The following is a 22,366-nucleotide window of genomic DNA, read 5'->3' on the forward strand; positions in this document are numbered from 1 at the left end:
TTCTTCTTCATGGAAGGTGATCTTGTAGCCTGCAACAACATTGATGGTGTGATGGCAGCCCTCAACATCGTTCACGATCCAGATGAGTGGAGACTGTTCATTGATTCATCGAAGACGAGTCTTAAAGCTGTTTTACTGCATAATGGCAATGTTTTGCCATCAATTCCAGTTGATCATGCAGTCCATATGAAGGAAACCTATGACCACATGAAACAACTTTTGAGGTGCATAAACTATGACCAACATCAGTGGCAGCTTTGTGGCGATTTGAAGGTTGTTGCTCTCTTGCTTGGTCTGCAGACTGGATACACAAAGTACTGCTGTTTTCTCTGCTAATGGGATAGTCGTGCAAGAGATTCCCACTACATCGAGAAAGATTGGCCACTCCGACAGTCATTGGAGCCTGGGAGGAAAAGTGTTCAGCATCCACCACTTGTTGAATCAAGGAAGATTTTGTTACCACTCTTACACATCAAGCTGGGTCTGATGAAGAACTTTGTCAAGGCCATTGACAAAACACAAGCAGCTTTCAGGTACCTCCGTGGAAAATTTCCAAGGTTAAGTGAAGCTAAGATAAAGGAAGGTATCTTTGTTGGTCCTCAAATTCGTGAACTTCTTCGAGATGATGCATTTGACCATGCACTGCGTGGCAAGGAAAAGACGGCATGGAAAGCCTTCCAGTTAATGGCAATCAATTTTCTCGGAAACAACAAGGCAGACAACTACAGGTTGTTGGTGGAAAACCTCCTCAAGGCATACAAAAGCCTTGGTTGCAACATGTCACTAAAGATACATTTTTTGCACTCTCATCTAGATTTTTTTTCATCGAACTGCGGAGCAGTGAGCGACGAGCACGGCGAGCGATTTCACCAGGACATTGCAACAATGGAGAAACGCTATCAGGGCAAATGGAGCCCATCAATGCTTGCAGACTATTGCTGGACAGTGACAAGAGATGCTCCATTTAATGAATATAAGAGACAAGCCAAGAAGCGCCGAGTAGACACTGAATAGGACTAAACTATGTACATAATAGTTTTTTGCCTTTTGTTTCATAATAAATTTTATTTATATAACCCTTCTGTTTATGTAACACTTTACATGATAATATTTCACCTGTCTTGCTGATTTTTAAAGCAACCATAAACACATGAAAAGACCTAGGTTTACAATTTATGATTAAAACTCTACTATTACACAATATACATAGACATAAAATGTAAAAACTTAAATATCTTAGAAACAGTAGCCAATCAGTTGTTTTAATTGTCCTATTTGAATTCAGCACATCAAAATACATAATAAATAGCAAGTTTATTTCTGAAGCAGACGACTTCTCAGAAATTGTAGACCAGTGTAATCAAAGCACCCAAGCTGGAGATCTCTTCTTTAAGTGAGGGGGAACTTGCTGGCAGGGTGCTCTCCATAATGGCCCTGGACTTTGGATTTCTATCCCCTCCACTTGTTACAAAATAGCCTGAGTCTGTTGACATTTACAACATTTGGGAAAGCCTATCTGTTAGAGTTAAATGAGAGCTGGGACTTGTGAGTACTGTTTATCTCAAAATTTTAATTGCTCATTGGTTACGTTTTCTAATCGTCTTTTGTTGTGATTGTTCTTTAAATGTCTGTTAAAAGCACCAAGAAACTTTGGATAAGACGCCCCTTGTTACATAAATCAAAATAAATAAAACAAACAATAGCTAGAACCCTATGTTAAACAACCTTTTTAAAGAATTATTTATTTCTGGGGTGACAGCATACTCATTGCTGTACAAGACACAAACAAAAACAGAGGGTGAGATTCTCACTCCAACTCCAGCCAGTCCTTGGATGCTAGGGAAAAGGGCCAAATGTCATATAAACCCTAAAAGCCCTGAATTCGGCCAGGGAAGAATTCACTCAGTGTAGGAACTAAGCAAGACTGTCATAAGCTATCCTTCAAGGACCCCCTTGCAAGCCCTCTGAGGCATAGTGGATATGCTGGGGAAGGGAAGAGTTGTGTCAGGGACTGGATTTCAGCACAAAGCATTGTGGAGGTTATGGACAGCACTGCCATCCAGAGGGCTGTCTAAATTACAGTGGAGATCGCTGTAACTCCAGAACAGTAGGTTTCTGGGAAGGCACAAAGGCAGCTTAAAGCCATTTTGGCCTACCCCTCCTCCCACTCACAGGCTGCAAGTTCTGAATTTCACCTATAGTCTCTGCCCTGGGAAGAGTACGGTCTAAGAGCAAACTATGGTAAGTACTTCCAAAGTTCAAAAGGTATAATTTTATAAGACCTATCCAAAAAAATGTGTACCAGGGTAAGAGATATTTGATGATCCCTTTTGAGATATATAAGACAGAGACCGCACTATATTTAAGAGATGCTAATAGAAAGATGAGTATATAATGTGCATGTGTGGTTTTGTTTCCTTCAGTTTTGCTTCATCCTACTGTAAGCTGGTGTTTTTCTTTCCCCTTTTCAAAGGGAAGTCACTCCACCAAAGTGGAAGCTGTGGTTCGGACTCTGAAGAAAATCCAGTTTAAAGATCCAGGGGCTAAATCTTTAGTTTTCTCAACGGTATTTATCAACAGTTTCTACCTTAAAGGTTACTTTGTGTACTACAAATTCTTAGATGCCAATAATTGTTTCCAAAATTCAGTTTAGCTACTAAACTATGTAAGTAGTTTTCAATATCCACTTGATTCTTTGAGAGTTGTGAAGGATTCTTCATGTCATTGGGACATTGTTGATAGTACTCGTGGTTAATAGATAGAAAGTATTGTATAATAGCATCTAGCTCTTATATAGCACTTTTCTTCAGTAGATCTCAAAGCACTTCACAAGGGAGATCAGTATCATTATCCCCCATTTTACAGATGTTCAAAGGGCAAACATTGAAAATTCATATGCAGTTCTACATGTATTTTAACTAGATAGAAAAGACACTGTCAAAGTATTTTTCATAAATTTTAAAACTATATTTGATTGTTGCAAATCTCTTCTGCTCAAACTTATCTTTATTTCTTTACACTGGTTTTCTCTCCTATGGATTCTGTTTGCCCACTTTGAATGCTGAACTGTTTGCCACTTTGAATCTTTAATATTAAGACAATTTTTAAAATATATTCTTGGAGGGAAAAAAACCACCAAAAAAACAAAAATTTGTTTAATGTTAATTTAAGGCGTATCGTAAGAGGTTCCTTTTATAACTGCAGTCTCTTGGGTTATTTATTGGTAAGGTTAAGATATTATAGTCCTGCCATATTTTCATGTTCTAGTGTTGTCAGTGCTATTTGTAATACTGACTTGCTTTTATATTGTGTTTTTCTAGTGGCAAGATGTTTTGGACATAATTTCAAAAGCTCTATATGATAACAACATGGTGTTTGCTCAGATAAATGGAATTAGTAAATTTCAGGTACAGAAAGCTGATTTTGCTGCAAGTCATTTTTTGCGGGAGAAGTTGGTGGGGAAATAATCAGCAGAAATTCATTTGACCCTTTTACCTTGCATCTCCTTTGGGAAAATGGAATGAGAATAATAGAACTGATCAAGGCGGAGCATTTGATTTCTGAGCTAATGAACTCTGAAATCATAATTAAAGAACACTATCAACAACACAAAAATAAGCCATAAACTATAATTAAAAAAAAAATTGTGTGGATGAAAGGGATGAGACAGATCAGCCAGGATGTTGTGGGGGATGCTTGCACTGCTGCTGCTCATTTGTCCTTTGGATAAAAGAAAACTTCTGTGTTCAGGGCTGTCAATTACTAAATTGTCTTTTTTTAAAAAACAAAAAGACAAACATTCTTCTCAGGAAACCAAGAAGTGTAAGCCACTGTGTTACCCCTCTGCCTCAGCAAGAGAAAGCTTTGCTGGAGCTTAATTAGTATGTCACCTCCTTGCCACACCAGTCTATCTGCCTCTCCGGCAACCTTTTTGAGACTCAGGCCTTGGCTACACTGGCAATTCACAGCGCTGCACTTGCTGCGCTCAGGGGTGTGAAAAAACACCCCCGCTGAGCGCAGCGAGTGCAGCGCTGTAAAGCGCCAGTGTAATCAGCGCCTGCAGCGCTGCAAGCTATTCCCCTCGGAGAGGTGGAGTACTTGCAGCGCGACTACGCTTGCTGTGAATCCGCAAGTGTAGCCAAGGCCTCTGCCAATCTAAACCTTGCCTTGCAGGTAACATTCAGTGAACCCAGAGACAAAGGTTCGTCCCGGACAAAGGACGTAAGGTAGAGACAGTGAAAATATATTTGCCTCTGTAGTGTCCAATCCCTCTCACTAGATATTCACAGAAATTACTAAATCCACTGTCTCCAAAGAGACAGTGTACATACGCACCAGCCTGATAGCCCAGCTGAAGGCATACTTTTTACCTTAATACACAGCACTGGTTTATAGTACAACTAAGAGTATGTTTATTAAAAAACATAAATGTAAGTGGTACTAAGCCAGAGAAAAAGAGACAGGTATGGTTACAAACAAAACAACACGCTTTCTAGTGACTAAAACTAACATTAGCGAGTTACAATCTTTTCCTAAGCAGCTTTCTCACATTAGGCTACCAGCCTCTCCAGCCCTTTGGGCAGGAGGATCCACTGTTCACAGAATTAGCGGGTGCTGATCTCTTTGTCCCCTAAGTGATGGGTAACTTAGGGATTTTCTGCCCATCTTATAGTCTAGTAAACCTTTGAAATGTTTCTTTTGAAGTGCACACCGCAGACAGAGGTACTCTCCCACCGATGTGCAGATGCCATGCTGTCGTCTTCATCCTCTTTCTATTGGTTTGTTTACTTTATTTACCTTAGATGCAAATATATTTTCACTGTCTCTACCTTACAAAGCTTGACCCCAGCAGACTGGCAAATCCACATTCCTTTGTCCGGGACGAACCTATTTATCTACTCTACTGGGATTACTTAGTCTGACCGTGATTTAGGAACATATTCCCAGCATACATATCTAACTCTTTACACACTAAGTGTACGTACATCACTCAGTAATATTAATGACCAGAAAGTCACCAGCTTTCCTAACAGACATTACTCACACTTTTGTAGTACAATAATATTGTATACAATTAGTTGATTCAATTTCTCATTCTTCACCCTGGGGTGTCTGGATCCTGATTGTTGTACCTATCCTACACTCCTTATTCAGGAATAACTCCCACTGAAATGCTAATATGGTGTTTATCTCCTAGGAGAACCTTTCGGCATTTAAATATGATCCCAAGATCAATATTTTGTTGCTACCCCTTCATACTGGTTCCAATGGATTAAATATAATTGAGGCAACTCATGTTCTGCTAGTGGAGCCCATTTTGAATCCTGCACATGAACTTCAGGCCATTGGCAGAGTGCATCGTATTGGACAAACAAAGTAAGAATAAAAATAAATGTTGCTTAAAATTGCTGTTATATTGCCTTGCCAGTCTAAAATAATGCTATGCTCTGATGTGGCAACCTCCTTCTGAGAATCTCTAAACTGTGAAGACGTATAATAGGTATCCCCACTTTACAGATGGATAAACTGAGGAACAAAATGGTTATGGATTAAATCTTCAAATAGAACCTAAATACTTAAGTGACTTAAGCTCTTGCTTTTATTTTCAAAAGTGACTTAAGCACTAAGTGCCATTGAAAAAGTCAATGGGACTTATGTTCCAAGGACACCTAGGCACTTACAAAAACTTTGCCCTGTGTGATTTACCTAAGACCACATAGTCAGATCCAGGACTAGAATCTAGTGTCTTGACTCCATATCTCAAGCTCTAGCCACTAGCATTACAAACTCTCTTTGATTTTGTAAAGGCAGCTTAGGTTAATATTTTTCTATTTTATCTGAATGGCAGGTAATTCAGAAGGGATCTTTATCTTACTAGCTTAGCTGCTTTGATCTGAAGAACCATATGCTTTACATGTGGAAAAAAAGAAGCATAACAATATTTTTTTCCTTGTAGGCTTCTCTTCTATTCAGTTTTGCTGTTGTGTTTTAACGCAAACTTCTTAAAATTTTTTTTTTCTAATTAGTGATCATAATCATTTAATTGTATATTTACACTAATAAAAACAAGCCACTCTGCCAGGGTGTGGCCCTTCTGCATGTAGTTCTGGGAAATGGGTGGGTTGGGCTGGAAAACATAAAAGGCCCAATTCTCCCCTTTATTTAGGAGCCACAATTGAGCCTAACTCAGTAAAAAGTGGGTGAAGCACATTAAAGATTTGGGAGAGATTACTACTGACTCTGTTGTAAACTCCACCTTCCCTGGGAGCTGTGAAAGCACTCTCTCAAACAGTGCAGGGCCTGGATTCTACAGGTCCAAAGGAAGTGAACCAAGAGTCAGAGGTAGATGAATGGAAATGAGGAGCAGTCATTCCCAGCAAAATGCTCCCGAGGCTGCTGTTGGATTTCTGAGTGGAAATCCACTTTGGAAATGCTGTGAGCTCCTCTTCCACTTACCCCCCTTTTGGGGAGGAGGATAAAGTATATGTTTGGGAGTAGGTCTGGCAGGTGGTCAGGCTAAGTCAGTGTTTCTCAAACTGGGGCCGCCGCTTGTGTAGGGAAAGCCCCTGGTGGGCTGGGCCGGTTTGTTTACCTGCCCAGTCTGCAGGTCCGGCCGATCGCGGCTCCCACTGGCTGCGGTTCAGCGCTCCAAGCCAATGGGGGCTGCTGAAAGCGGCGCGGGCCGAGGGACGTACTGGCTGCTGCTTCCAGCAGCCCCCATTGGCCTGGAGCGGCGAACCACAGCCAATGAGAGCCGCGATCAGCCGGACCTGTGGACGGGGCAGGTACACAAACCGGCCCGGCCCGCCACAGGATTTCCCTACACAAGCGGCGGCCCCAGTTTGAGAAACAGTGGGCTAAGTGGTAGGTCTATTTCAGGAGTGGGCCGCATCTGGGAATAGAAATTGTATGGCAGGCCATGAACGCTCACAAAATTGGGGTTGGGGTGCGGGAGGGGGTGAGGGCTCTGGTTGGGGGTGCAGGCTCCGGGGTGGGGCCAGAAATGAGGAGTTCAGAGTCCAGGAGGGGGCTCCAGGCTGGTAGGGGATTGGGGCACAGGGGGGTGAAGGGTGAAGGCTCCAGCTGGGGGTACAGGCTCTGGGGTGGGGCTGAGGATGAGGAGGCTGGTTCCCAGCCAATGCGAGCTGCGGGGGTGGTGCTTGAGGTGGGGACAGCGTACAGAGTGGAGCCCCCTTGCTGCCCCAGGAGGGGGGCCATGCCGCTGCTTCCAGGAGCCGCGTGGAGTGGCCTCCGACCCTGCTCCCCATCTGGAGAGCCGGAGCAGGGCAAGCCCCAGACCTCGAGGGCCGGATTAAAATGGCTGGCAGGCCAAATCTGGCCCACCCCTGGTCTATTTGGAGCATAGAGGAAGAGTTGGCCCACCCTCCGGGTCTCTTGAAATGAGCATTGTGAGGTTTTCACACTGTACTCATGGAATGCTCCATGCAGTTTAAAAAAAAAAAAAAAAAAAAAAAAACCTTACAAACCTACTGAAGTTTCCAGTAGACTGTTTCCTGTGGAAGGAGGCAGTCTAGCCCAAATACTTTATTAGTCATGTGTTTTGTTTTGTTTTTGTTTTTGTTTTTTTTTAACCAGGCTAAAAGATACCTACTGATGTTAAGCTTTACATTGATGATCATTGCTTATATTCTATAAACTGTAGGAGAAATTGTTTAGCACTTTCACTTGTGTAAGCAACCTATGACACCTGTACGACAATACAGTTATTCCTTAAAGGGACACTGTCAGCTTATGAAAGTAGTAATTTTTATCTTCTTTTTTAAAATGCTACTTCCTGTTATTACGAGAAGTATCTCTCCTAGATTTTTCTGCAGTAGCCATTATTAATTGAAACCACTTAAGATTCCTCTAAACTTTTTTGTTTAACTATAACTGGAAAAATGGATGTCTGCTTAGTTTGTGAAACTGACAATACACAAAGCACTATCAAATGCAATTTCCACTGTATAGTCAGTTTCCATTGTTTGTGTGGGGGTCTCACACAACCTTAGGGAAGAGAAATAGTTTTAAAAATAGGAAAATTTAACTATTAAACTACAGACTGGCAGAGGGACAAAAGGGCCAGATGTAATATCTAATTTTTGAAATTGGCTAGGTTTTAAATTGACACTGTTCTTTTATATTACTATCTAAATACCTCAAGCATAGATGATCAATGATTCTGCACAATTTTTAGTATTGCTATTTTGGTGTTGCTCATTTATATTCCACAATAGGTGTGCTTGCTCGTCACATGCACCGGTGCCGGAAGTTTTTCCTCTAGCAGTACCCATAGGGGTGCGCCCCTAGCGACCTCTGGAGTGGTGCCTCCGTGGTGCAGTATAAGGGGTGCTGCGCGCTCCCCCCACCCTTCTTGCCCCCAATGAAGGTGCATCGGAACTGCTCTGCTCCAGCTTGTCTGCAGCTTTCCTCTTGAACGCTTGTTCATTCATAGTTAGTAGTACCTGTAATTGAAGTAGTTTAGATTAGTGTTAGTTTAGTTAGTGCGCCCAAGCCGGGGCGTGCCCTGGGCTTTAAGTTGTGCAACACTTTCAGGTGGCTGATGCCAGTGAATGACCTGCACGCGTACTGTTTACGCTGTCTGGGGGAAACCCATCTCAGCGATCACTGCAAGATTTGCAGATCTTTCAAGCCTCAGACCAAGAAAGAAAGGGACATTCTGATGGAGTCGGCGTTGACCCCGACTCCAGTGCGCCACTCCAAGTCGGCACTGGGTACCATGGTGTTGGTGCGTGGCGACCCTTCGGTTCCTTCCACCAGTTGGCACTGCTCCCTGTCCGCGGGGCACACCAAGAAGGCTAAGAAGAGGTCTTCTCCGCCAAGGCACCGGAGCAAGACCAGGGGGGAGACTAGACCTACGTTGGGCAGTTCTCAGTCCTTGTCAGCCTCCAGGCCTCCGACTCAAGTTGAGCGGAGTAGCCCAGCCCATTCAGCACAGGCTTCCCCAGATGTCTGGGTGTTCTCCACCCCAGAGGCCCTGCAAGCGTCTCAGGACGTTATGTCTCTGCCGGTACCAGGGGCACACCACCGTTGGCTCCCCAGTCCAAAGGCAAGCCACCACTTGGATCTCCACAGTTGCTTCCTGGTCAGTACTGTTTGCGGTCGAGGGAATGTTCCCGACGCCCTTCGCCACTCAGCGACCGTCCCGTGCATAGTCCACGCCCGTCACCATTGACTCCCACCAGGTTGTCTGGCTGGTTCTGACTGACAGGGGTTCCAGGCACCACTTCACCTCGAGGGACTGTAGACCTCGCGAGGGGAGCAGGCCCCATCGAGACCGAGACAGACTGCACTGGAGGTCCTCATCTCCGAGAGGCTACCGTAGCCTGTCGCAATAGGGGCGTCAACGCTGTCCCTGTTCTTCGTCTTGCTTCAGGACCCTGTCATGGCATTGCTCCCTGTCCCAGGCATCGACACCTCACCATCGCAGATCCGCCCGCCGGAGCTGATCGTGGAGCAGCTGCTACTGGCGGTACCGTTCCTCGATGTCGGGATCACGGTCCCGTGGTCAGCACTGTTCCCGACACCACTGCTCCTCCCGGTCCAGGGACAGCGGCAGGTCGTACGCCAGCCCAGCCTCTCTTAGTAGTCCTCAGTCGATTGGGGACAGGCTAGTCAGGCTGAACAGCCTGTTCTACCAGTGCCACAGCAGGTACAATGGGACCAGGCTCCTTGGCCGGCACCGTGGTACCAATGGGCCCCGTGGCCCCTGACGCAGCCCCTGGTGCAGGCTCGCTCGGTGGCTGGAGCCTTGAAAAGACCGTCGGCCTCCCTTTCCCAGCCTCCCAGAAAGGAGTCGGTGGGGCGTGCATCTTCGGTTCCACGCCCGGAGGGCGACCAAGTGGTGGGACCTCCAGTACTGGTGGGTACGCAGAGTACCGCTCCCGCATCCTCATCCTCCCCTGATGAGGCAATTACGGCCCCTTCTCCCTCTGTTCCTCAGGAGGACTGCCCACCAGGAAGTATTGAAAAGGGTGGCATCAAGCCTCAACCTTCCGGCCGAGGAGGTGGAGGAATCCTCGGACTCCCTCTTCAATGTCTGCCTCAGTACCGAGCAGGGTGGATCTCCCACTCCACAAAGGGGTGGCAAAGATTTCAAACACCTTGTGGCAAACCCTGGCTTCCTTGCTCCCCATTTCTAAGAGGGCAGAATGGAAGTACTTTGTGCCTGCCAAGGGGCATGAATACCTGTACACCCACCCTACCCCGAGTCGATCAACCACAGGGAGAGGCAGGTCCAACCAGCCCCTACTCCGAAAAATAAAGACTCAAGAAGGCTGGACTTATTTGAGAGAGAGGTTTATCCGTCCTCGAGTTTCCTGTTAAGGGTGGTGAATCATCAGGCTCTCCTGAGTCGGTTTGAGTTCAAATTGTGGGGCTCTCTACCCAAATTCGAGGACTCCCTCCAGGAGCGTGAGAAGAACGAGTTCAAAGCTCTGGTGGAGGAGGGTACAGCGGCTGCCAGGGCAACCCTGCAGGCAGCGTTGGATGCTGCGGATACGGCTGCAAGGTCTATGACCTCCACGGTGTCCATGAGGAGGGTGTTACGGCTGCTGCTGTGTGGGCTGTCCAGTGAGGTGAAGAACTCCCGTTCAATGGCAAGGCCCTGTTTGCGGAACAGACGGACATGAAATTGCACGGCCTGAAAGATTCCCGCACTACGCTTAAGACACTTGGCCTCTACATCCTGGCTCCAGCCAGGACCAAGTTTAAGCCTCAGCAAGCTCTCACCCAGGCCACCCACTCTAAATACGAGCCCCCTTATAAAAAGTCACGGGACTATAAGCAATGCCCACAGAGGCAGTCTCGGCCTGCCCCCTAGCCTGGGTCCACCAAAGGCAAATAGACAGGGAAACTGCGGTTTTGACAGGACGCCCAGGGGCCCCCTACCAGTTCTCATCAGGGATCCACCCACAATAAAGCTTCCCTTCTCCAACCGGTTGTGTGCTTTTCTCCCGGAGTGGTCACAGCTGACTTCGGACCGTTGGGTCCTCAACACCGTCTCCCGGGGCTACACCCTCCAGTTTACCTCTACCCCGCCCAACCACCCTCCGCCCCGTCCCTTCTGGGGGACCCCTCTCATGAGGCCCTTCTCGAGCAGGAGGTGGGGCAGTTTCTTGGTTTAGGAGCGGTGGAAGTGGTGCCAGCGGAGTTCAAACGCAAGGGGTACTACTCCCGCTATTTCCTTATCCCGAAGGCCAAAGGGGACATCAGGCCCATCCTGGACCTGCAAGGCCTGAACCAGTACATGATAAAGGTCAACTTTTGCATGGTCTCTCTGGCCTCCATCATCCCCTCCCTGGATCCCGGTGACTGGTATGCTGCCCTCAATCCGCAGGACGCATACTTCCACATTCATATATTTGAGGGGCACAGGCGTTTCCCACATTTCACAGTTGGATAGGAGCACTACCAATTTACGGTCCTCCCACTTGGCCTGTCCACTGGTCCCAGGATATTCACAAAGTGCATGTCTCCCAGGACCAGGGCTGCCTCCTCCACCCCAACCTAGCGGCACTCTACCTCAAGGCTTGGCTGCTCAATGATTAGGCAGGGAGGAAAGGACGTGCTTGGAAGGGTTTCAGCGTGTCCTCTTGGAAAGCAGGCGATCCTCCATGCATCGAGCCTACTTGGCAAAGTGGTCCCGGTTTTCCTGGTGGGTGGCTGAGCAGGGCGTTTCCCCCGTGGCTGCCCCGATCCAGCTCATTTTAGACTACCACCTTCACCTTAGAGCCCAAGGTCTGAGCCCTCATCCGTCAAGGTGCACTTGGCGGCCATATCAGCCTTCCATCCCAGTCCTGCAGTGGGACCTGAACTTGGTGCTGGCCTGGTTGACGGGTCCCCCCTTTGAGCCGCTAGCTATGTGCTCCTGGTCACACCTCTCGTGGAAGGTAGCCTTCCTGGTGGTGATCACATCAGCTAGACGGGTCTCGGAACTGAGGGCCCTGACCTCCGAGCCCCCGTACACAGTATTCCATAAGGATAAGGTCCAACTGTGCCCACACCCTACGTTCCTCCAGAAGGTGGTCTCTGCCTACCACATGGGTAAGGACATTTTCCTGCTGGTCCTCTGCCCCAAGCGCTATATGTCCAGTGAGGAGCGCCGCCTCCACATGCTGGATGTGAGACGGACTCTGGCCTTTTACCTGGAGCGGACTAAGCCATTCAGGAACTCTTCGCAGCTGTTCATCGCCTCGGCCGAACGCATGGGGGGTTGGCTGATCTCCACTCAGCGGCTCTCCAACTGGATAACTTCGTGTATCCGTATCTGTTAAAACGGGAATCCCTCCGCTGTCAATTGTAAGGGCACACTTGACTACGGCGCAAGCCTTGTCAGCTGCCTTTTTAGTCCATGTCCCCATTCAGGATTTGCAGGGCTGCCACATGGTCTTCGGTTCACTTGTTCACTCGCATTATGCAATCGTCTTCCAGACCAGCGAGGACGCCGGGTTCGGCAGGGCTGTGCCCCGTCCCAAGAGTTTGTGAACTCCTACCCACCTCTAACAGATATAGCTTGGAATCCCCTATTGTCGAATACACATGAGCAATCACTCGAAGAAGAAAAGACAGTTAACTTTTCCATAACTGGTGTTCTTCAAGATGTGTTGCTCATGTCTATTCCACATCCCACCCTCCTTCCCCTCTGTCAAGAAGGAACTGAGGGTGGGGGGAGTGCGCAGCCCCTCTTATACTACGCCATGGAGGCGTCACTCCAGGGGTCGCTGGGGTGCTCCCCTACAGGTACTGCTATGGGGAAAACTTCCGGTACCGGTGCACGTGGCGATCACACACACCTATTGTGGAATAGACATGAGCAACACATCTCGAAGAACACCAGTTATGGAAAAGGTAACTGTCTTTTGTGTTGTACACTTTAATAAAATAATAATGAAAATAAAATTTTAAGGAGCCTTGAGTCAAGAAGAGAACTGTGTATAAGTTAAATGTGTAGTAAGGGCCAAATTCTGTTGTTTCACCAGCATATATCTGGAGTTACTCCAGATTTAGACCCCTACCCTGCATAGGCCTATGCTCATGCTTATCTTTCACCCACAAGTAGTTCTATTGACTTTATCTAGTAAATTTTACAGTAGGGCTTGAAAGAATCCCATTGAATTCAATGGACTTTGAATCAGGTTCTAACTGAGCAGTATTCAGTGCTCTTCGTTGTCTAATATAAATTCCTATTCTAAAAAAAACGTATTATCAGAAGGATCTCCAGCTATTTGCATAGATATTACTTTTTGATTGTTACTCTGCTCTGTTTCACCCGCTCAGGACCTTGAAAATTCTTATTTCCCTTTAGCTTTGCTATTCTCCATTTGGCAATCAGATTTTTTTACCCTTTTTTATATGGCACATAAGCCAAAGAAAGTGTTGGTTTGTCTTCTGCATTAGTGACATCAAGACAGCTCTGAAAATGAGGTTTAATTAGTCATTACCTGGAGCTCACTTTCTTGGACGGGCTCAGAAGCAACAAAGTATAAAACATTGTAGGTCCTATACAAACAATGGACTGAGTTCATTACTCAGGACCAGATTATGACTGGCCCTCATAAAAGGAGGCTCTTCAAGACAGCATGCAAGGAGCCTGTCACAATCCCTTTACTCAGGGAAGTTCAGGAGATGCTTCCTCCATATCCCCATTCCATGTGTACATAACCCCAAAGTGGGCCGGGAGAAGGCAGGACTCTTTTCCCATCCACATACTGTGCTAGTCTATGGAGCAGGCCCAGCATATGAGGGAGGAGCAGGTCACATTCCCTGAAGAGGTGTAGCTGCAGGAGTGCTTCCCCTGTGTGCTGAGGAGTTACCTGGGCTGGATTAATGCATAAGTAAACCAGGCATGTCCCTGGGCTAGGGCCCCCACTTATTTATATTTATGTATATTTGCTGATGCAGATTTGCACGCGAATTGAAAGAACCTCACATGATGTTGCACCACTTTGTGCCAGATCACAACACCAATCACTAGGTTGCCAATTTTGGTTGGATGTATTTCTGGAGATTTCATCACATGACATAATCTTTAATAAAAGATTAATTTTTAATTCCTGGAGACTCCAGGACAACCCTGGAGGGTTGGCAATCCTACCAATCACTCAAGTGAGTAAAGTTCTTTCTGTTCCTCTGCATCCCCACATAAGTGGATAAGTAAGTGGGCAGAGATATTCCTCACACACAGCTAAGGCTCATTTGCCATTTCCAAGCAAAGGGGGGGGGCACTGGGTAAAGAAACTACTTTATTCTCCAACAGGGTAGGGGCCCAGAAGTATATGTTTGATTAGGACCAAGTGATGAGTTAATCTGGTCCTGGGAGTTATAGAAGGAACCATGCCGCTGAGCTCCTGGGGTTGTGCTTCTCAGTCCCTAGGCAGAGTTGTGCACATAATATAAATTTTGAACGCTTTTTATTGTTACTAATAAAACTGAAAGCAGAATTTTACCCAGTGTTTATTAGGGTTTTATTTAATTATTTTTATAATCATTGAGGGCCTGATCTTGCAAAGTTGCTATTTGAGTGGTGGGAAGTGCTGAACAGCCTTTACTCTCAGTAAAGGTTGCTCAGCACTTTACAGGATTGGGCCTTTAAAATCCAGAGGACACTTTCAACAAGGTTAAAATAATTTGTAGGGAGGCCAAAATTTGGGCCTAAACTTCTTGACAATCTTATGACAATATGCCAGTGCTCAATTTTATTTTTTTTAAACATGCAGGCCCACCATTGTTCACAGGTTCCTGATAAAAGCAACAATAGAAGAAAGAATGCAGATGATGCTGAAAACTGTAGAGAGAAGGTACATTTTTTGTGGGGCAGGGAGCTAAAAAGCATGGTAATATTGCACCAAAATGAAAGTAGTTTTCATACATACACCCTGCATTCTGTTTAAGAGGTTATTACGCTGCATTCACTCTGTTTAAGAGGTTATTATGCTGTATTCATTATATTTGTGAAGTTTTTACTCAGTCATAAACTTTTGCTCAGCTCTGAAATGTTTTGACTAAAGTCCCAAAATGTTTTCAGCAAAGCTTTGAAAAATGACACTTTAACCTGGATTTGGTATTCAGTGATTTGAAACAGAAACACAATGTAAATAAGTCCAGTTACTGGCCAGACATTTTAATTAAGAGACCAGAAGAGTCTCCAAAGACATGAACCATTCAGGTACACCTCTACCCCGATATAACGCGACCCGATATAACACGAATTCGGATATAACTCGGTAAAGCAGTGCTCCGGAAGGGCGGGGCTGCGCAGTCTGGTGGATCAAAGCAAGTTCGATATAATGCAGTAAAAATTTTTGGCTCCCGAGGACAGTGTTATATCGAGGTAGAGGTGTATGTGTGTTGAATAACCATAAATGTGAGACCAGATTCATGTCTTCAGTACTCCAGTTTTACAGTAGTGTAATTGCATAGCAATCAGTGAAATTATACTATCATAAAACTGGACTAATGTAATGGTGAACTAGACCTAATGTGGATAGGGTTTTTGCTATTAATAATGTTATTTAAGCATCGGACAAATTATTTGAATTTTTACATGCAAAAACGTTAGAATGGTACAGATGTGGAAAATTGATGAGACAATACTTTCAAAGATAAGGATGATGCCCTACCCCTCATAACCATACCCTTACCCCCCCAAACAAATACAAGATGAGAATTTCCAGTTGTACAGCATAGTAATAGTCAAGTTATGAAAAAATAAACCCTTTAACTGCACAGTTCCCTCCATTTAGTTCACAGAACCAAGCTTTTGTGACAAGAAGAACTGTAGTTCCAATATAGCTACAGAGGAGCAAAACTACTGTATTCTGCTTCTTGCCCAAACAACAAAAACACCAAATGAGTTCTGATTCCAGTCTTTTTATTATTTGTGGTAGTTTGGGAAGATGTACAAAGCAGGGTTTACATCAGTCTCTTACTCTTAGAGATCAGGATCTCATACTGGGGGTAGATTATTCCACCTTTTTCTGAAGTATATGGTTACTGGTCACTGTCAGACAGGGTCCTGGACTAGATGGATCTTGGGTCTGATCCAGTATGGCAATTCTTGTGTTCCTAATCTGAGTAGTACTGAATAATATGAACAACAGAATATCTGCTCAGACTACTTTAATTGCTTTGTCTTTAAAATTGCCTAGTGAGAAGACTTGTAAGATGGTCTCCACATAATAAACAGGATGGTTCGTGCTGCTTTGGTTGAGCATGGTAATAACCCTACCCTTCCTTAGAGAGACAAGAGGGGTGAAGTAATATCTTTTATTGGACCAACTTTGCTGGTGAGAGATGCAAACTAGTGAGCCTTACAGAGCTCCTCTTCTGGTCTGGGGAAGGTACTCCGGGAAAAGTGTCACAGCTAAATGCAAGGTACACATTGTTTAGCATAAATTCTAAGGAACCATTCAAGGTGGAGTGGCCCATTAACACCTCTGCAATCATAAGACAAAAAGAGGGGGATAGTGGGTTACAGATTGTTGCAGTAAGCCATAAATCCAGTGTCTCTGTTCAGTCCATGATTTTTTGTGTCTAGCAGAGTTATGAATTTAAACTCCCAGATTTGTCTTTTGAAAGTGTTATGCAGGTTTCCTTTGAGGATGAGGATTGATAGGTCACATATAGTGATCATTTTGTGAAAAGCGTTCACCTACAGGTGATATGGTGTTTTTGTCTTCTATCATTTTCCTGTATGAGTTAATTTGAGATCGTAGTGATTATCTGGTTTCACGCACATAGTTGCTATTGGGGCATTTAGTGAAGTGGATGAGGTATACTGCATGTTGTGATGGGCACATGTAAGATCCATGGATCTTGAAATGTGTTGTGGAAAGTGTTGATCATTACAGCAGTGGAGATATGTCTGCAGGTTTTGCATCTGTTGTTCTAGCAGTTGGTGTGTCCTGGTCTGTGGGGAGCTTGCTTCTGATGATGAGCTTGGAGAGGTTGGGGGGTTATTTGAAGGCCAGAAGTGAGAGTTTATGATGGCGTCCCCATTGAGTATAGGCTGTAGTTGTTTTGATGATACCCCATATGGGTTCCAGTGTAGGGTGGTCTGTGACAACTAAGGGCATTCAGTCAGAGGGAGATTTATTTCTGTATTGAAGCTGGGTCTCAGGATATTTGGGTGGCCCATTCCATGATTCAATCTGCTACTCTGGTGGATTGTCCTTGTTTGGTGAAGGCAGTTTTGAATATTAAGATATATATATCCCAGACTTTCTCTTGGGAGCATATTCTGTGGTATCTGAGTGCCTGGCTGTAGATAACAGATTTGGTGGTGTGTTTGGGGTGGATAATGGATCTTTGAAAGTGGGGGTGGTGATCTCTTTCTTGTATATGGTTGTCTGTAGGGATCCATTGTTGAAGCTGATTGTGGTGTCCAGGGGAGTTTAATGGATTGGGATTGGTTGTTGAAGTTGTGGTGGAAATCTATGAGGGAGTTTAAGCCATCTGTCCAGAGGATGAAAATATCATCAATGTGTTTGAGGTATATCATTGGTTTTGTGGTGCATTTGTCCTCTTCAAGGTAGCCCATGAAGAGGTTGACATATGGCTGTTCCCATGGTTTGGACAAAGTGTTTGTTGTTGAATGTAAAATTGCTATGGGTGAGGATGAAATGGATAAGTTTGTGTGTTTGGGATGGATATCTGAGGGCTGTCCATCGTTTTGTAAATATTTGAGGCAGGAATCATTGTGGTCTGTAACCTACTAACCCACTCTTTTTGTCCTATCACTGCAGAGCTGTTAACAGGCCACTCTACCTTAAATTGTCCCTTAAAATATGTACTAACATATGTACTTATGTTGAACAATCTGTTCCACCTTGCATTTAGCTCCGTAATGTTTGGAGTACTTTTCCCAGAGCTGAAGGAGAGCTCTGTGTTCGAAAGCTTGTCTCTCTCACCACTAGAAGTTGGTCCAATAAAAGATAATACCTCACCCATCTTGTCTCTCGAATATCTTGGGACCAACACGGCTACAACTACACTGTATACATACCCTTCATTGTCATCTTCCTTTGTGATGTTCACTGTAGTATAAATATTAGACAGTCTACCACTGCATGTTCTTTCTTTATTGCACAGTCTCTGTTCTCTAACTCTCATGCAAATTTTCCCTACAGCCACACCAGTTCTTCCATGAAACAGTCAGAAGCCTCAGTGTTGACAGTGGCTGATCTGGCAGACCTTTTCACAGAAGAAACTGAAGAACTTGAGTGAAACAACTTTGATTTGACTCAGTGAAATCAAAAGGGACATGTCTTAGTAATAGCATCTGTATTAAATCAGTTGACCTTTCATAAATTCCTGTAGATGTCAAACACCCTTCTTCTGTTAGGATTGCTAGAATTAGTAAGGTTTTTAATCATTTTCATTTGATTCTGTGGCTATGTCCTAACCAGCACATGTTTTCTGATAGCACTGGAGAAATATTGCACTTTGCACACTATACAAAACAATGGATTTTATTTCCAAAGAACATTTGAGCTGGACTTTTGAGGTAAAATCTTGGCTCCAATGAAGTGAACGGGAGTTTTTGCCACTGTCTTCAGTGGGGCCAGGATTTCACTCAGAGTAAAGCTTTGCTTTGGGGAAAGGGAAAGTGGAGTCAGAGAAACTGAACAGAGTATTTTGCTTCTCGGTTTTTTACTCTACAAAGCATTATTGAGTATGAATACCCTCATAGCAAGTGCTCTAGGGTTCTCAGCATTCAACTCTCAAGGATTGCACCTCTTAGTGGTAACACTTTTAAAATAAACTCTTTACTAACTAGTTGGGTATTCATAATACCCTTTTTAGGTATTCATGCAGATTATGTAACACCATAGAAGTTTCATTGCAAGTTAGATTTCGTGTTCACTTACTGCAGTGTTATCTTGATAAATTATGCCTTTTATATGTATATTGGTCTTGAAATAACAGTAAAAAACTGAATCAGTTGTACACATTTTTAAAAATTCTTGAAGCCATGACTACTTTACTGCTTTGCTGTAAGTATTTGGGTTCCTTTGTTATAGAATTAAAAAAAAAAAAAATTAAGCTACCCATCATTTTATACTCATTTGGTGTCTGTGTGCTTTTCTCTTTCCCCATTCACTTCTTTTCAGAAACTGTGGGCTTGTCTGCACAGTGCGCCAAAAGGGTATGATTTATAAAGCACACTAATGTTGTTGTGCTCTAACTGCCCTGTGTAGACCCTGCTTGCATTGTCTAAAAAGGTACCTCGTCTTGTGGACTAAATTAATGTGAACTAGGTACCTTTTAGAGCACACCTGCAGGATCTGGTGGGGCAGTTCACACCTCCTCCTTTCCAACCCTTTCCGTATGCCCTTTGGAACAACTCGCACCAAGTTAATGCTCCCTATGTCTGCATTATTTCTTCCAGGATCATTGTTTTGTCTGCAAATATACAAAAATTTTCCTTATTTGGGCTTTTGCTCCATACAGCTGCTTTTTAGAGCAAGTACACTATTATTTTCTCCAATACGAATGTTGTGATAAACTAGAAGAGAAATGTTTTGGATGGACTGAACAGTGTGATAAAGTTTGAGCTCAAAATTTACATTCCCTTACCTTGTGGTAAGGATGTGAACAGAAGAGTCTCTGAAAAGTATGATTAACTAGAAGATTCTGACTATTTCTGAATTTTAATCAGAACGCTTGTTGCTTGAAATACAAGTGTTACAAGAGCTTCTTTAGTTTTATACATGCTGACACACTGCTCTGCAAAGCATCTGTGTCAGTACACCGTGTTTTTCTTCCTTTTTTGGTTGTCTGGGACATGTAAGATGTTTACAAGAATAGCCCTCATTTATGGTACATGACCATGGGAATCCCACGCTGGGAAAAAGGAGGCCAAAAAAATCACTCCTCGCCCCCCCACACACACCCGCCCCCAGCTTGCTTAGTCTCTTACAAAGAATGAGTGTATTTGGTCAATGACATTAGGGCAGATGAGTCACAATCTATTAAATAGCTACTGTAAAACTAGCTTATTGGAACTAAAGAGTGTAGATGAGTGGAAACTTTTTTTTTTTTTTTAAAGAAAAGTTTAACCCATTGTTACCCCACTGTACGTTTTTTGTGACTATAACGTCTCCTCTTTGTCTCTTTGTTTACTGCAGAAGTAAATTTTGAATTTCAATCTAAGCACTTTATATTTCCAGCTTGTAACAGCATGAACAATATCATCTGAAGACTTGGAGAGGCAGCTGCATTATTAAGTAATCATTTAGACTCACAGCTTTGTTCAAATCCCAGTCCCTGATTTATATTTTGATAAATCCCAAGCACTTCATAACTGCTAGTTCCAGTGTTTTCTTCCTTCTCATTGGAGGGAGGGGGAAAAACATAGGTACTCATAATGCATTGCAACAAAACTGCTTGCCAGTGTTGTTACTCTATATACAAGACTGTGAAGAGGGTTTCCAGTTGGATTTAACACTCTCAGAGGTAGTTAAGAAATAAAGAACAAACTTACTTCCCTAGCCTTCTATGGGTAAAAGAAACTATCCAAACAGAGTCCTACAGATTAAACTGTAGGTCTGTTCAGAAAAATGGCTCTCTGATAATAGCATTTTGTCTCCACAACTCCATTTCCAGTTTGTTCAGCCAACATACAAGATTTTTCCAACTGCCAACACCACATTTAAAGGGACACTCAACCCATGTCAGCTGAAAATGACCTATTTTGAAATGTTTGTTCTAGGGTGGAATTTCCTTTTGCATGAATTGCAGAATGGCCTGTGTACTTCAGAATTTTCTATATTCATGCTAAGTGCATCTCCTGTAAGTTAGATCTGCTAAGTGAGGGCCCCAATTGGGTTCATCAAGTCTCTTGCTGTTTTTCTTCCTCATTATAGGAGGCTCTGTGTATAAGTGGGGGAGGAGGGGTTCTGCTTATGGTATCATGTTCTTGGTTACCTCAACTTGCATGTGGAGAGGACCAAGGACATCAGCTTTAGACCCACATGGAAACAATGGGTTTCTCAGAAACTGTTTCTATACCATACTCTCAATGGGACCTTTATTGTCAGCTCGGGAGTGGATATTGGAACTCTCACAAAGTGTCCTGACCTCATCGTCCAACCACCATCTCATCCCTGTGAAACTGTCCTACCTTCTTTCCACTAAGGAAATGAATCACCAAAGTCTATCTGCCCACAAAATCTTTTGAAGCTTAAGTTTCCAGCATGCCTTAGGAAGACAATCACCCACCTAAACAGCCAAAGGGCTGATGAGCTACTAGGACAGTACAACTGCTTGACCCTTGGCCTTCTCTTTACACTAACAGATCACCATAGTTCATCAACTAACTTTGTTAGGTAAAGGCCTAGAGGCAGATGATTACAATGCAGATGGTATTCTTAACAACACAAAGACCTTCTCTGGAACTATGCCGTCTAGTAAAAGAAGCAAAGAAAAGCTATTTAATCAAGACCAGAGTGTTTTACCTGCTATCCCTTCTGGAATTTGATCCCATCACACTCAAAGCTTGAGGTCCTGACAAACAAACCCCAATGTGCAACAGATCCTACACCACCTAAGAACTGTGCCCACTGCTACCAGAAATTATCAGCATTTCCTTCGGAGAAAAAAACTTACCAACCTCCTCTGTGAAATGCAATAATCTGTTCAATTCTCTTCAACTCTTACCCTGTGTCCCCATTTCTAGGTAAAATCATTAAGGAAAGAAGGGGGAAGGAATACAATCTAAAATCGGGAAAGAACAGGTTAAAGAATATTTAGATAAATTAGATATATTCAATTCAGCAGGGCCTGATGAAATTCATTGTAGGATATTTAAAGAACTAGTTTATGACAAATCAACCTAATTTCCTTCTTTGACAGGATTACTGGCCTAGTACCTAGGTGGAAACCAGTAAATCTGATATATCCTGATTTTTAGTTAGGCTTTTGACTCAGTCCCACATGTCATTCTCATAAGCCAACCATGGAACTGGAGTTTAGATGAAGTTACTGCAAGGTGTATACACAACTGGACTATACTCAAAAAGTAGTTATCAATGAATGGTTCACTGTCAAACTGGGAAAGTGTATCTAGTGGGGCCAACTGGGATTGGTCCTGGTCTACTCAGTATTTTCATTAATGACTTGGATAATAGAGTGGAGAATATGTCTGTAAAATTTGCAGATGACATTAAGCTGGAAGATGATGCAAGCACTTTGGAGGACAGGATTCAAATTCAAAATGACCTTGACAATTTGGGAGAATTGGTCTGAAATCAACAAGATTAAATTCAATAAAGATAAGTGCAAAGTATTTCTCTTGAGAAGGAAAAATCAGATGCATAACTACAAAATGGGGAATAGCTGGCCA

At 43.9% G+C, this 22,366-nt stretch overlaps 1 protein-coding gene across 4 annotated transcripts in view; it reads left to right on the forward strand.

Annotated features, from left to right (window-relative positions):
• Window positions 1-18,618, forward strand: part of SHPRH (SNF2 histone linker PHD RING helicase) — a 142,941-nt gene extending 124,323 nt beyond the window's left edge. For 3 of the 4 annotated variants that reach the window (XM_054022743.1, XM_054022744.1, XM_054022746.1), the window contains 5 exons: window positions 2,474-2,566; window positions 3,321-3,407; window positions 5,198-5,376; window positions 14,739-14,819; window positions 18,150-18,618. In XM_054022743.1, the coding sequence (XP_053878718.1) occupies window positions 2,474-2,566; window positions 3,321-3,407; window positions 5,198-5,376; window positions 14,739-14,819; window positions 18,150-18,246 (537 nt within the window). In that variant the 3' untranslated portion in view covers window positions 18,247-18,618. The other variant, XM_054022745.1, reaches the window with a different exon arrangement.
• Window positions 18,619-22,366: the final 3,748 nt, after the last annotated feature.

Source organism: Malaclemys terrapin, chromosome 3, assembly GCF_027887155.1.
Source record: "Malaclemys terrapin pileata isolate rMalTer1 chromosome 3, rMalTer1.hap1, whole genome shotgun sequence".
Classification (NCBI taxonomy): Eukaryota; Metazoa; Chordata; order Testudines; family Emydidae; genus Malaclemys; species Malaclemys terrapin.